The 15634-nt window shown below is 36.0% G+C and overlaps 1 protein-coding gene across 6 annotated transcripts in view; it reads left to right on the forward strand.

Annotated features, from left to right (window-relative positions):
- SYT16 (synaptotagmin 16) overlaps positions 1–15634 on the forward strand; it is a 251067-nt gene that overhangs the window by 141527 nt on the left and 93906 nt on the right. For 3 of the 6 annotated variants that reach the window (XM_060619990.3, XM_060619992.2, XM_060619995.2), the window contains exon 3: positions 12447–13113. The exons of the other annotated variants lie outside the window; for them this stretch is intronic. In XM_060619990.3, the coding sequence (XP_060475973.1) occupies positions 12591–13113 (523 nt within the window). In that variant the 5' untranslated portion in view covers positions 12447–12590. The remainder of the gene's footprint in view (positions 1–12446; positions 13114–15634) is intronic. 6 annotated transcript variants of the gene reach the window in all.

A 15634-nucleotide genomic window follows, 5' to 3' on the forward strand; every position in this document is an offset into this window, starting at 1 on the left:
TCAGACCTTTAAAAATTTTTTATTTTTCTTGTGGGTTGGCTTTGTGTCAAAGACCTAAGTTGGTATTAGTTTGAAGAACATCTTAGGGCAAGAGTTCCATTTAGAATTTCCTCCAAAGAACCTAAAACTAACCAAAATGTGTATTTTGTGTGGCACTGTGTTTAGAAATGGGATCCCAATGTGAAATGTCATTTTCCATATCAGTTGGAGTTTTTTTTTCATTAGCTGCTCTATTGTAGGACTCATATTTATACTAGTATGTTTTTTGGAATGAAATGTTAGTATTTCATTACTAGAAAGTAGACTCTCATTCATAATGGGTGATGGTAGTAAATCCTCATTGGACTAAACTGTGCTAACAGAAGACTGCGGGAGTATTTGCTAATCCTCAGCAAGCAAGCTTTCATATCTTTTAGTGAGAAATTGGAAGGATTGAAAGAGAAAGAGAAGAAAAAAGTAAAAGGCATTGTTGGTGTAAAATAGAAATATAACTAGCATTTTGGTTTAACTGAAGAAATACAATCTGTGCAACTATATATAATGCTATAAAATAGATCACACGTGTATGTAGAACTAGTTAAGAACATTTGGATCCACTATTATGCTGGGAAAACAGTGCTTCCCAGTTCTTATGTGAAATTCCCTGCCAGTGGGACGGGAAATGTGAAAGGAATGTTTTCAAATGTTCTTTGATTAGGGCCACTTTGGCCAGGCAGACCTGAGAGACATTGTGTACCACCCCCCTAACCTACTTGTGTTTGCAACCACAAACATCCCATTAAATGTGCTGCTTTTGATGGGCTCCCAGGGGGAACTGATTATTAATGTTTGTCAGACACAGAAGTATTGACATTGTTGTGTTATCAGCATTACTATTCTAACAGCCCAGTCATTAAGGACCCCAGGAGACCTTATTTTGATAACCACTAATGAAGGAGATACAATGTGTGGCAGTAGTCATTTTTGTAATGAACAATTTTACTACCTACTTAGTTTGAAGGTTATGTAAACAAATGAAAAGGGAAAACATAAGGAAAAATACTGAACACTTGTTAGCATTGATTTAGGTTATGAATTACAACTCAAGACTATTGATATGTTCATTCATAGACAGAAGGGGGCCAATATAAATAATAATATGAGGCCATGTCCTAAGACCTAGCAGAAACATGTATAATATAATAGATTAATAATTTGTTCTGGAGTGGTTTTCTGGCTATATATGAAAGTTTTCTTAGATATGATTCATCTTTCCTTCATCACAAATATAGTGGGATCAAAATTAAAAGGTATAATTGTTGGTTTCAGGGTGTCTTTCAGAGATGGAATAACATCACCAATCTGTGCTGTTCATAGCAGTGACAGTTGGGAGTTGTGGTTAGGGACCCTTCTGAGACTCTGCAAAAAGTGTATTCTGATATTTACATCTATTGATTGCCCGTTATATGGTAGTCACTCAACTAGATGCTGAAAACAGGCAAAGGCAAAACTTAACCTGCTACCTGATCTCATGGAGCTTCTAATTTCATGGGGAAGACAGATGTTAAAAGAAATAATTACATAAGTTACCAATAAGCTACAATTATAAACCTTAAAGTCTCCACCAAAAGACTGGAACTGAAAAATGAATTTAGTAAAGTTGCAGGATACAAAATCATTGTACAGAAATCGGTTGCATTCATAAACACTAATAATGAAGCAGCAGAAAGTGAAATGAAGAAAACAATCCCATTTACAATAACACCAAAACAATAAAATATCTATGAATGAACTTAACCAAAGAGATGAAAGACCTGTACTCTGAAAACTATAAAATATGGATGAAAGAAATTCAAGATGATTCAAAAAAAAAAAAATGGAAAGACATTCTGCACTCATGGGTTGGAAGAAGAAATATTGCTAAAATATATATACTACTCAAAGCAATATATGGATTTAATGTAATCCCTATCAAAATACTAACAGCATCTTTTTCATGGAACTAGAGGAAACAATCCTAAAATTTGTATGGAACTACAAAAGAATAGCCAAAGCAATCTTGAAAAAGAAAAACAAAACTGGAGTATCACAATTCCAGATTTCAAGTTCTATTACAAAACGGTAGTAATTAATACAGTATGGTACTGGCATAAAAATAGACACATCGATCAAGAGAATAGAACAGAAAACCCAGAAATAAACCATCGATCATATGGTCAATTAATCTTCAACAAAGGAGGAATGGATCTACAATGGGAAAAAGACAGTCTTTTTAGCAAATGGTGTGGGGAAACTGGACAGCTACATGCAAAAGAATGAAACTGGACCACATTCTTTCACCATACACAAAAATAAACTCAAAACAGATTAATGACCTAAATGTGAGACCTGAAACCATAAAAATCCTTGAAGAGAACACAGGCAGTAATCTCTCTGACGTTGGCCATAGCAACATTTTCCTAGGTATGTCTCCTGCAGCAAGGGAAATAAAAGTAAAAATAAACTGTTGGGACCACATCAAAATAAAAAGCTTCTGCACAGCAAAGGAACCAGCCAATAAAACTAAAAGGCAACCTATAGAATGTGAGTGGATATTTGCAAATTCTATATCTAGGAGAGGGTTAGTATCCGAAATATATAAAGACTTGATACAACTCCATACCCAACAAACAAATAATCCAATCAAGAAATGGGTAGAATGGGGTACCTGGGTGGCTCAGTCAGTTAAACGTCTGGCTCTTGATTTAGGCTCAGGTCATGATCTCACAGTTTGTGAGATCAAGCCATGTGTCAGCCTCTATGTGCTGACAGTGTGGAGACGGTTTGGGATTCTTTTTCTCCCTCTCTTTCTTGCTTCTCCCCTGCTCATGCATGCATGTGTGCACTTTCTCTCTCTCAAATATAAATAAATAAACATTAAACAAAAAGGGCAGAAGATATGAACAGACATTTCTCTAAAGATATGCAGACAGCCAATAGACACATGGAAAGATGATCAACATCACTCATCATCAGGGAAATGCAAATCAAAACTACAATAAGATGTCACTTCATACCTGCCAGAATGGCTAAAATAAAAAACACAAGAAACAATAAGTGTTGGTGAGAATGAGGAGAAAAAGGAACCCTTTTGCACCATCGTGGGAATGCAAATTCTGTAGCCACAGCAGAAAACAGTATGGAGGTTCCTCAAAAAGTTAAAAATAGAACTATCCTATAATCCAAGAATTGCATTACTGAGTATTTACTCTGCTAATTCGAGGGGATACATGACCCCTATGTTTATTGCATCATTATTTACAATAGCCAAACTGGAAGCAGCCCAAGTGTTCATCGACTGATGAATAAAGAAGATGTGGCATATATATAATATATAATATATAATATATAACATATAACATATAATATGTAATATATATATAAATGAATGAATGAAAGGAAGATTTTTCAGCCATAAAAAGGAATGAAATCTTGCAACAATATGGTAGAGGTAGAGAGTAAGAGAAGTAAGTTATTCAAAGAAAGACAAATACCATATGATCTAATTTATATGTGGAATTTAAGAAACAAAACAAGCAAAAGGGGAAAAAAGGAGAGAGAGAGGGACAAACCAAGCAACAGACTTTTAACTATAAAGAACAAACTGATGGTCACCAGAGGCGAGGTGGGTGGGGGAATGAAAAAAATAAGTTATAATTGTAATACAACAAGTGTTAATAAGAAGGAATCAGAGGTGTTAAGAGAGACTATTTTAGGGGTGCCTGGGTAGCTCAGTTGGTTGAATGTCTGGCTCATGATTTCAGCTCAGGTCATGATCCCAAGGTTATGGGATCCAGCCTCGTGTCAGGCTCTGTGATGAGCATGGAACCTGCTTAAGATTTTCTCTCTCTCTCCTGCTGCACCTCTCCCCTGCACAATCAATCAATCAATGAACAAAACAGACTGTTTCAGGGGGACATAACTGAGGCTGGATTATGGGATGCTGGTTATCAGGCTGAGCCCTGAAAGTGGATGGATGGACTTTGGGGGACAAGGGAAGGAAGCCTGGAGGGAGGAACACAGTCTTAGCTAGTGGGAGGAGCCTGTTGAAGTAAGATGGTGAAGGGAGGAGGTTAGATACTGAAGAACAGAGAGCAAAAAGAGAGTGGTTAAAGACAAGAAGGGATCAAATCATGTATGGCCTTCTAAGTCTTGTGGAAAATTTTGGACTTTGAAGCAATAAGAAGTAATTGTAAGTCATTTCAAATGTGGAATGACATAATCAGATATGTTTCTTAAAAAATCATGGAGGCCATTTCATGGATATAATAGATGGTCCAAAATATTCAATGGGCTTATGAAATTTAGAGAATATCTTAAAGGTGATATTTGTTACAATAGCAAAAACATTGAGCAATTTAAAACTCTTGTTGAGCCAAGATCATCTTTTTAAGATCTTTTTGATATCATTATTTATGCTCAAACACAAAGCTGTCTGTTGGATAGTTTGAAAAATATATTTAAAAATAAGTTTTCCTCAGGGGTGCCTGGGTTGCTCAGTCGTTTAGGTGTCCAACGTCTGCTCAGGTCACGATCTCGTGGTTCATGAATTCAAGCCCCGCGTCAGGCTCTGTGCTAACAGCTCAGAGCCTGGAGCCTGCTTCAGATTCTGTGTCTCCCTCTGTCTCAATCCCTCCCATGCCATATTCATTCTCTCTCTCTCTCTCTCTCTCTCTCTCTCTCTCTCTCTCAAAAATAAATAAAAACATTTAAAAAATAAAAAAATAAGTTTTCCTCAACTTAAGCAGTAGTTTAGAAATTTTTAAAACCTTTATTATGCTTACTTTGGAAAAGTAATCCCAATAATTTTAATTTTTAAAGGTTTCCTTAGTGAAATAGGTAGGAAAGGTGGAGTGGAAACAAAATGAGAATAGACTTTGGAGTCAAACAAACCTGAATTTGAACTCACATTGGCCACTTATGAGGAAAGTACCTTTACATGTTTTATTTTGAAGGTTTCTTATTGACATTTTATGAAGATTTGGAGTAGTGGTTAAAGCAAGAATTTGGAATTCAAAGGAGAATTGGAATGCTAATTCCATTCTTTATTATAAGCATGAACCTTGAGGCAAATCACTTGCCCTTTCTAAGCCTTAGTTTTTTCAACTATAAAATGGGAAAGCTAGTATCTTTCACAAAAAGTTTTTATTCATAGAAGTTGTCAGAAAACATTGCATGTTGTAAGGTTCTTGGCAAATGTTAGCTATAATGATAGTATTGTGTTTCTGGGGTCTTGGCGTATTAGGGAAAGGATTACAAGAGTTTAACATGTTTTTACCTTTTAAAATATAATAGATTTAGTGCTCGCTTCAGCAGCACATATACTAAAATGTCACAGATTTGGGTTTAGTCATGAATAACTGATATGAAGTGCCTGTTGTGTACTAGACTCTGTTCTAGGTGCTTTAGAACTGTTGTGTAATTTCATTTCCACAGTGAATTTCAAAACAGGGGGTTGTGCTCCCCATAGTGCAGATGAGGACACAGGTGCACCCCGTTAACATGTTTTGCCCCATGCCATGGTGTAACTGAGAGATTATCCAACACTGAGCCTTGTTTTGTGTGATTTCAAAGCCATTACTATTGCTTTTATTCATGCAGTCTCATTTTTCTCAATATCTACTGATGAAAGTATATTTTGATTATAGGGCAATTTCACATTTAGCTTTAAGCTAATTGTCCCCTACCAAAGCCCAATGGCAAAGGGTCTGTTGTATTGCACATGCCCCAGTAATAAAAATATGGCTGTATTATATCCATATTGTTTACATAAATAATCCTCAGTAGTCCATTTTTATATTTAAGATTCCAGCATTTAGAAAACATTTTGGACAAATGCTGTAAAAGTTATTTCATCTCTACCCACATAACAAATTTTCTCTTAACAGAAAACATATTCCTACCCACATAACAAATTTTCTCTTAACAGAAAACACCTGTAGTCTCTTTTGAATCATTTAAAGATGGATTACAGCCCATTTTATAGTTCTTATTTTGACTCCATATATTATTCATGTTTATAAGTTTTCTTGCTCATATTGTCATAAAAATTATAGACTTAATTAGCCTCATGACCAGTCTAAGAAGTCAATAATAAATAACCCACATTTAATAGATGACACAAGGAAGTTAACTGACGGCTGTGAGGAACCACTTTGAATAAACCCAGTATTTTTTAAAAATGTTTTTTTATTATTGAAGTATATTTGGCATACAGTGTTATATTAATTTCAGTGTATCTTAATACAACATAGTGATTTGACAATTCTTACATTATCTAGTGCTTACCTTGGTAGGTGTAGATGCCATCTGTCACCATACAGCATTATCACAGTATTATTGATTTATTATTGATTATATTCCCTAACTTGTACTTTTCATCCTTGTGACTTACTCATTTTATAGTTCAAAGTTTGTACCTCTTAATCCCCTTCATCTATTTCACCATTCCAGTACTCTTGACTTTTATTTATGACTGCCCTACTGATCTTGGTAGAAAATAAGAAGAGTAGACTTTCCAAGGTGATTTCTCCATTAAAAATGGCTAAACATTAACACACTTCAGTAGATGAACTTGTATAAGATTTTGATTTGGGGCTAGGTTACCTGGAGACCATATTATTGGAAACATTTTCTTTTCTCCCAGAATGTGTTTGACTCTCTCCAGGAGCTCATAATCCTTTAAAAATCACACACGCATACAGACTTCCACTTTATCTTTCACCAAAATAACATCCATTTTTAAGGCATATCTCCCAGAAACCAGTATTTCTTCTTAGGTGATAGCTTTCCTCCCTCCCTCCAAACATCTGTCATTAGATAGAAAATCGGGTCAGAAAGATTTAACTAACAGCCTTTAAAGGACCGTGAGCATTATTATTCTGGGTATGGAACCACTCCTTTTCTGCTCACAATTACCCTTGGTGAGGATGGTCAAAATACATGACAAAGCATATGACTCAGGAATTTGATAGTTTTCCCCACTACAGAAACAACTCTTTAATGTTTACTGTTTAGTTACTTCCTATGTTTAAAATGACCTTAATTAAACACTTTTATAATTAAAATTAATAGAGAAAAATTCTAATTAAAATGCTATTTAAAGAAATGTAATGTAGCCCCTGGAATATATCAATGGTTTTCCTTTCACTTTTATTTATTGGTTGTTACCAATTCTATAAAAAATTTTTTTTGAGTAGAGTTGACACATAATGTTACATTAGTTTCAGGTGTATAACATAATGATTCAATTTCTCTATACATTATGCTATGCTCACGACAAGTGTAGCTACCATCTGTCACCATAAAATGCTATTGCAATATCATTGACTATATTCCCTATGCTGGACCTTCTATTCCTGTGAGTTGGTTGTTAACTAATTCTTTATTAGATTGCCAGTTTATTCTGAGTATTTTGAGAAGCTGTAAACTTTCCTTACCATAAACTTATGTTTATGGTAGGAGCTTTTATGTTACACACACACACACACACACACACACCTTTTTTTTTTTAATACTTGGAATAATGAAGTATCATGAACTGTAAATTTGAATGGTGAGCCTTCTCAGATACCACAGACTTTATCTGTATTTTTCCTTCTAATCCAAGGACCTGGACTGTCTTTTCTTTACTACTTTTCTTTTCCTATGTGTTTAAAAATAATTATTGTGACACCACACGCCAGTTTGTCTTTTCAGCTGTAAGAAAGTTCCTGAAGAACTAGGATACAAGGTATACATCTGCTATTACCTTTGGTGTGCTCTAGCAAGCTAGTTGAGATTTACCCAAGAAACAAAGATATTTCCCTGGTTACTCTGCTAGCACTTAGTTCTTTTGGCTTTATATTGCTTTAGTATAAAATGAAATGTCTCCAGTGTTGCTAAGTAGGTAATTTTTCATGTTCCAGCTTTACGTGCCCTTTCTTTTTTAGTATTGTAGAATATAACAATTGGACACTGTTTAATATATAGATGGATATTGGATATTTGGCCCCTTTCTAATTGCTCCAAAATCATCTGACAGTGGTTATTGACAAAGGTACAGAACCAATCTTTGAAAAGGCAACTTAATGCTGAATATATCCAGGCTCAATATTATAATGCTTTTTGGCCCACACTGGTAAATTCTTGGGTTTCAAAGCAGAAAGGAACTATTAAGGGTTATCTAGTGAGTTAACTCCACTTTATAGATGAAGAAAATTGTTCATTAATAACATTCATTCATTCATTCATTCATTCATTCATTCACATAGCAAACATTAGATAAAGAGCCCTTACCCTGTGTGGGTCCTAGAATTATTAATTCTAAATAGTGTCCATTGGAAGAGGAAGATTGACAAATAATTACCATATCCAGTGAAAACTTACATCATAAAGACACATTTAAAGTACTCTGAGGCCACACCTTTGACTGTAGAAGTGTTGACATATGCAATAGGAGTTTCATTGTAAAAAATGAGTAAGTATCTACCAGGCAGGCCAGGGAGAGAAGGCATCTGGGCAGAGCAAACAGAAGTCAGGGAAGAGCACAGTTACTATGACAAATGCTTAGTGTGTTAGTGTGACTGGAACATAGCACTTTACAATGAGGGGTGGTGAAGAATAGCCAAGTTATCACTGTGGGGCAGTGTTATTGGGAACAGCTCATACAGAGCTAGACATTCTGTCAGGACAAGAGGGATGGCTTTGTGAGTTGTGAAGCAATTGAAATACTTCCAAACTGGTTGATAAATAGCCACTGATCTGAGACTCCACCTCCCAGAAGTCCTCACATCCAGTGATTCATCAGTTAAAGAGTTGGCAACTTACAGGAGGTCTCTAGGACCCCTCCAGTACTAACGTTAGTTAGGTAGTGCTGATTGTTCTTTTTTTTTTTTTTTAAATTTTGGATAAGAGAGAGCATGCATGTGAGCCAGGAAGAGAGAGAGGGAGAGAGAGAAAGAGAAAGGGAGGGAGGGAGGATCTTAAGCAGGCTTACACCCAGCTCGGAGCCCTACCCAGTGCTCCAACTCACGAACCCATGAGATCATGACCTGAACTGAAATCAAGAGTCAGATGCTTAACTGACTGAGTCTTCCAGGCACCCCTGATTGTTCATTTTTTGAGCATCTCTTCTCTTGTATGCCATCGTAAAGAATGTGAACTTTATCCTATAGGGTAGGACTTAAAAATTCAGGTGCTTCCAGGGGGTCAGGCAGGCTACATAAAAATGAATAAAGCAAGTAGGTACATATAACAGGGAGAGATGAGGACTGTAGTGAATTGGAGGCATCAAAATTAATTTTTAAAGAACTCTGCATCAATAAACACAGAGTTTTGTGATTTTGACAGATGGGCTGCCAATGCTCAAATTCTGCACTATAAGTAATAGGAAAACCTCAGTAGGGTTTCTTTTTGATTTTCCTTTTAAACTAGGGGAGTGATATAAGCTTTATTTTTTTTTAGAAAAATTGCCTAGAGGCTTTGATAGACAGAGATTACAAAAGAAAGAGATATGAGACCCAGAACATGGGCTGTTACTTTTGCAACAATGTGGATGGTTCTCACTCATGTGGAATTTGAGAAACTTAACAGAAGATCATGGGGGAAGGGAAGGAAAAAAGTAGTTAGAAATTGAGAGGGAGCCAAACCATAAGAGGCTCTTAAATACAAAGAAAAAACTGAGGGTTGATGGGGAGGCAGGGGTGAGGGGAGAATGGGTGATGGGCATTGAGGGGGGCACTTGTTTTGATGAGCACTGGGTGTTGTATGTAAGTAATGAATCATGGGAATCTATGCTGAAATTAAGAGCACATTGTATACTCTGTATATAAGCTAACTTGACAATGAATTATATGTATAAAAAATTATCCTATGGACGTAGAATAAAAGGCTGGTTATCTTTGGGTGATGGAGACTATGCCTTATTACCTCTTTTATTTTTGCTTATCTTTTTTCCCTAAAATTTCTAAAATAAACCTATTTTGTGGGGAAAAAAAAGAACAGAGGCTGTTACTAGTTCAAAGATTGGATGAGAAAACCCTGACTTAAATTAAAATATTTTGGATTGAATATTAAAATAAAGTTTTCTCTGTGTAATAAAACAATAGAAAAGATTATTAAGGAAGATATGCAATCTCCATCTTAAAATGTTTCAAGTACTGAAAGACAGTGTTAGAAGCTAAACCCAGTGATTTCTCAGGGAACTTTCTAGGTCTGTGATCATCTGAAGCACAACTGAGGCACAATATTTGTGGAGGAAAAACAAACAAAAACTGTGTGGGTGGTGAAATGGAGTGGAAGAAATGCTGAAAGAACCCTTTTATAATACCCTGCAGGGGATTTGTGTGGTGATGTTAAGATGTTTTCAACAATTCTGAGGTCTATTCATGAATTTAGTGAATTTGAGTACACACTTTATGCTACACACTATTCTAGGCACAATATTAAATAGCACTCATTAGTTCATTTCTTGAGAATTGACTACATACTTAGCACACTTCTAGACATTGTGGATAAGCTAGGGAATAAAACCTACAGTCCCTGCCCTCTAGGAATATCTATTCTAGGGGAGGAGACAGACAATAGACCTGATTGAAGGTCAGGTTATGGTGAGCAAACCTCAAGGGATGGATTGAGGCTGGAGAAGATTTGAGACGGAAACCAACTAGGTATGTAATATCTGGGAAGATTAGAGTGTAGGAAAAGTGATCACTCTACAAACATAATGGAAGGGTCTTCATAGACCTAAAGCTAGCAGAACTTGGAATGTAAGGAATGTAAGGGAGCAGAGGTGAAGAGAGAAAGTCACAGATGTGAGTCTAGGGTGTTGAACCCTTATAGTAGCAAAAGTTATGTGCTAGTTTTGATGGCTGAATTTGAGATTTTGGTGAGACCCCCAAGTGTAGCTCTTTCCTCAGATCAGCATCTCTCAAACTTTGGTGTGTGTCAGAGTCACCTGAGAAACTTGACAAAAATAAAAAGATCCAGGGTGTATTCCTTCAACCAGTCTGAGACTCTTTTCTTTTTTAAATTAGATTACCAGGTTATTCTCCCACAAAGTTTGTGAACCACTAGCTTAGGTAACCAGGGATACAAACCTGGATAGAGGGATTGAGCTAAGGGCTGGAGATGTATATTTTGTATACAAAAATGTTGAGCCTTATTGGATGGATCAGCTCTCCCAGGTGATGAGTATTGTTTATTGATGAATCAATGCATGTATGAATGGCTATTACAAAAACTAAAAAAAAAAAAAAAAAAAAGCTAGAAGGAAAATTTTAGGAGAAGGTAGGCAATCCTATCAATTGCAGTAGCCTGAGGTCAAGAAGCCTGAAATATACAGGAGTGCTGGTAGACTGAGTCAGAAGGAAGCTATTGCTATAGAAGAGATGGGGTAGTTAAGCACAATCAGTGAATTTAGGCTCTGCCATCATTTATAGCATTCATCCTGAGCTGTTGATGAGCATTGTTAGGGCAATAAGATATATATAAATATTCACACACATACACACACACACACACACACACACACACATATATATATATATATACACACACACATATGTATACATATATTGTACATATATATGTATATATATGTGTGTGTATATATATATACACACAATACACATACATATGTATATGAATTTATGTATATGTTTGTATGCATGCATGTGTATAAAAGTATAGATGTTTAGCTCTAGAATCTTTGTTGTGCCCTGTTGCTATGTTGATGTCCTTATAGCCCCCTCCTTCAGGTTGTGAATCTTGTGGGAAGGAAGGTCTCTCAGGAATCTTGCAGGCTGTAGAGGAAGGTCTTGGGGAGGCTGGAACACAGACAAAGGCAACCAGATGCGAGGATCATGTCTCCAGTAAGCTGCATACTCCACTTGCCACTCTGTTTTGCAGTGGTTCTTTGCTCCCCAAGAATATAAATGATTTCTAGAAATTGCACAAAAATATAAAATCTTACTTTAAGATCTGTTAAAAGCTTTTTAATTCCAGGCACACATCTCCTTTGAATGGATAAATCTTTGTGTCATGAAGCAGAGATGCTTATTAGCCTGCTCACTGGGATCTGCAGGTTCGTAGATGAAGCATCCAACCTTTCTTGTATTTTGAAATGTCATGTCCAACTGCCTCTTAATGAAGATTCATTTATCCTTTTCACATTGTTAAGTATGGTCTATGGGGATAGACTTCTCTCAGTCCACATGAATAGAGCCCATTACTGCTGATGGAAGTTTTGCACATGCCTGAGTAGGTGAATAGGCATTGAAATAATCTACATTTAGATTTCCACAGTCATTTTTATCTAGCTACTTTCAGACTTCAATGATGATCTCTTTTTGTCTCCAAATGTTGTTTGACATTGATTATAGGTTATCTGGTAATGGGTCTGAGTTTGTTACTTTAATAGGTGTAAGTATTTCTTTCCTCTGTTTCAGCTGAGAAGTTTTGAGAGTGAACTATTCACAGCCATTAAGAGATCTCCAATTTAATTTGTCATCATGCTTATTCTGTAGTTCACATTAAGTCCAGAGTACTGAAGGAACTGAACAAGTGGACTTGTAGACATCAGATAGCTGGCCATGGTGTTGGCCATGGCGTCCCAGGATGGTCAGAACTTCTTCCAGCCTCTCTCTTCCTGGATATCTCGGGTTTATGAAGCTCTCCAGCAAGCAGGAGATATGTTATCTGCTTCGCTGGTTAACTTAAACAAGCAAGACTCTAAATTAAGTGAAAAGCTAGACCAGGACTTAGATGATATTCAGATTCAGGAAGCTTACTTTGAAGATGAAGAACAAGGCAATGATTGGCGTCAAGAGGATGAAAATCCCTTGTTTCTTGAAGTGGATCATTTCTCCTGTTGTAATAGTGATTTGCAGGACTCTGCTCAAAGTTCAAGCCCCAGACTTAGCCAACCTGAAAAGGACTCCTGTTCCATAATGTCCCAGTGGCCCAGTCAGACCCTTGATGACCAAAAGCCACCACATATGCTCTCTTCTATTGCTGAGGAACAACGTCACCTTGAAAAGCAAAGAAGTGGTCTTCAGCACAGCTTTGACAGCCAGCTCTCTGGTATTTTAGAAAATGTTAATGGAAAAATGCAAGGTAAGGTAGCCAGTGATTAATTTCTCTGGGTTCTGCCAAAGGACATTTCTACTAATTTTATTTTGACTTGTTTTAGTTATCATATGAATTTTATTTTTCTCTCTCTTTAAACGTTTCCACATACTGGCTTCTTATTGAGAGATATACTCCTTAGGAATATTTTCAATATATAAAACTTTGGGAGATCTGTATTTGTGGGCTCCATACTCCAGAACAATAGTTCAGAGCAAGCAAAATGGTGAAAACAAGTTTGTGGGCTCTGTTTGAGAAGCCCTTGTGCATATGTCATGCTTTTTAAACGATCTTTTAAAATGTTCTCTTTTTTTCACTTGGTTAGGAATCTCTAGATGTTACTATATTATTCGGTGTGAAATCCTGTGCAAAAAGCCATACTTGTTGCAAAATTTTTAGTTGATAACACTCCAAGAACACTTTTCACAGCGTTTCACTGAGACGTGATGTGAGATGACAGTAGATAGGAAACCTCTGAAATAAGAATAGCTTGATTTTCTTTAAGCCCTGAGTGGAAAGGACACATTTACAACAAACTGTCTTTAGAGCTTTATCCTGTCAGATATGTTGAATATAGTGAAAATGTAATTAACTCTGTAAAAGTAGCTATAGTATGTCCTGGCATGAATTTCTCATGTTTCTAACGCTCTAAGCCTGAAGTAAGAACATTCGACTTGGTTGAGGGACAGAGGTACCTGACAGGCCAAGAAAGGTGTTGGGTGTGTATATGTGATGTGTGCTTGTAATGCATACATATATCACCAAGATTCTTGGATCTTTTATGTGACTTAAAGGTGATGTCACTAATTCCTTTCTTTTTGGGGGAAGCAGACTTTTCTGGAATACCACAGCCTCTTCATCCATTTTCAGTGATTCCTCTTAGTTTTATCTTTTTAAGGAAACATTTTATCCAGATACATGAAATCTTAGAAAATGAGGAAACATAATTTCATATTCTTTTTATAGTACTTTCTTGATACTCTTACTTAAATTAATGTTGAAATGCTAGAATAAATTGGAAAAACAAGGGAGGCTGATATTCTTTCTGAATATGACAAACTTATAAATAAATTCAATTTCCAGCTTTTAAAAATTATCTGTAGAGATAATTTTAGAAACATCTGGGCAGCCAATAGGATTTCTTAGATTTGACTTGAAATTTCTATTCCTAATTTAGAAAATTCTTGCTAAAGTTGAACTGTATTTAAAATGATTAACATGAATTTGGCTTAATAGTTGCTTGAAATTGGATTTTTAAAATTTGTGTAATTGTTGTAATAATCTAATGGCAGTAAAACAATGTGTTTATTGGTTTATTCAGGGGATGTTTATTCTGTGGATCATAGCCTCCCAGAAGGCAGGAGCCACATCATAGATTAATTTTTGTATCCCTAACATCAAGCATAATGCTAGGTATATAATAGGACACCAAATAATAATTAATGATGGAACATCATTACAACAAGGTAAGCTAACAACTCTAAGACATAGATACTATTATTTTTCTCACATCACAGTTGAGAAGATTATGCTTAGAGAACTTGTGAATATACCCAAGATCCATATTTAGAAAGAGGCACAGCTCAGGAAGTCCAATTCTAGAGTTTATACATATTATTTCTCTTTTTTTCCTCTCCCTTTTCCAAGTTATAATTTGCATATAGTAAAATTCATCCCTGTTAGTATATGGCTCTGTTTTAATACACAGTCTTGTAACCACTGCCACAACTGAGGTATAAACCATTCCATCACCTCAAAAAAAATTCCCCCAAGTCCCTTTGTACTCATTTCTCTACCACCAGTTCCGGGAAATTGCTGGTACATTTTCTTTCTATCATTTTTTCTTCTCCAGAATGCTATATAAATGGAAATATGCAGATGGTAGCCTTTTGAATCTGGCTTCTTTTATTATGTGCTTACAGTAATGCATTTGAGATTCATCCATGTTGCTGTGTGTTTCAGTAGTTTGCTGCTTCTTTTTTTTTTTTTTAATTGCTGAGTAGTATTCCACTGCATAAATGCACCACAGTTTGTTGATCCATTCATCAGTTGAGGGATATTTGGGTTGTTTCCAGTTTTTAGCAATGTAAATAAAGCTGCTATAAACATTTGCGAAACAGGTTTGGGTGCAAATGTAAGTTTTCATTTCAACTAGGTAAATACCTAGGAGTAGGTCATATGGGAAGTATATGTTTAACTTTAAGAAATTCTGCTGTTCTCTGAATACGACTTCACATTCCCAAAATTAATGTAGTCACTCATTTTCACTTTACCATGGTGTTATCATAAAATGTTTTTCAGCCATTCTCACAGGTGTGTACTGATAGCTCTTATTGGGAGATCACTCTCCTCTGGTCTCCAGTCTGTCCTATGAGCAAAGTCACAAACAGCCTCTTATTTTAGACTATCTTTTCAAGGATGTTTGTATGACAAAGAGCCTTGGAAGATAGAGATAGCATCTCTCTTCAGAGCAGAGAGAAGATTTGTTTGCCTTTCAGTCTAATAAAGA

Source organism: Panthera onca, chromosome B3 (genome assembly GCF_046562875.1).
Source record: "Panthera onca isolate mPanOnc1 chromosome B3, mPanOnc1 haplotype 2, whole genome shotgun sequence".
NCBI lineage: Eukaryota > Metazoa > Chordata > Mammalia > Carnivora > Felidae > Panthera > Panthera onca.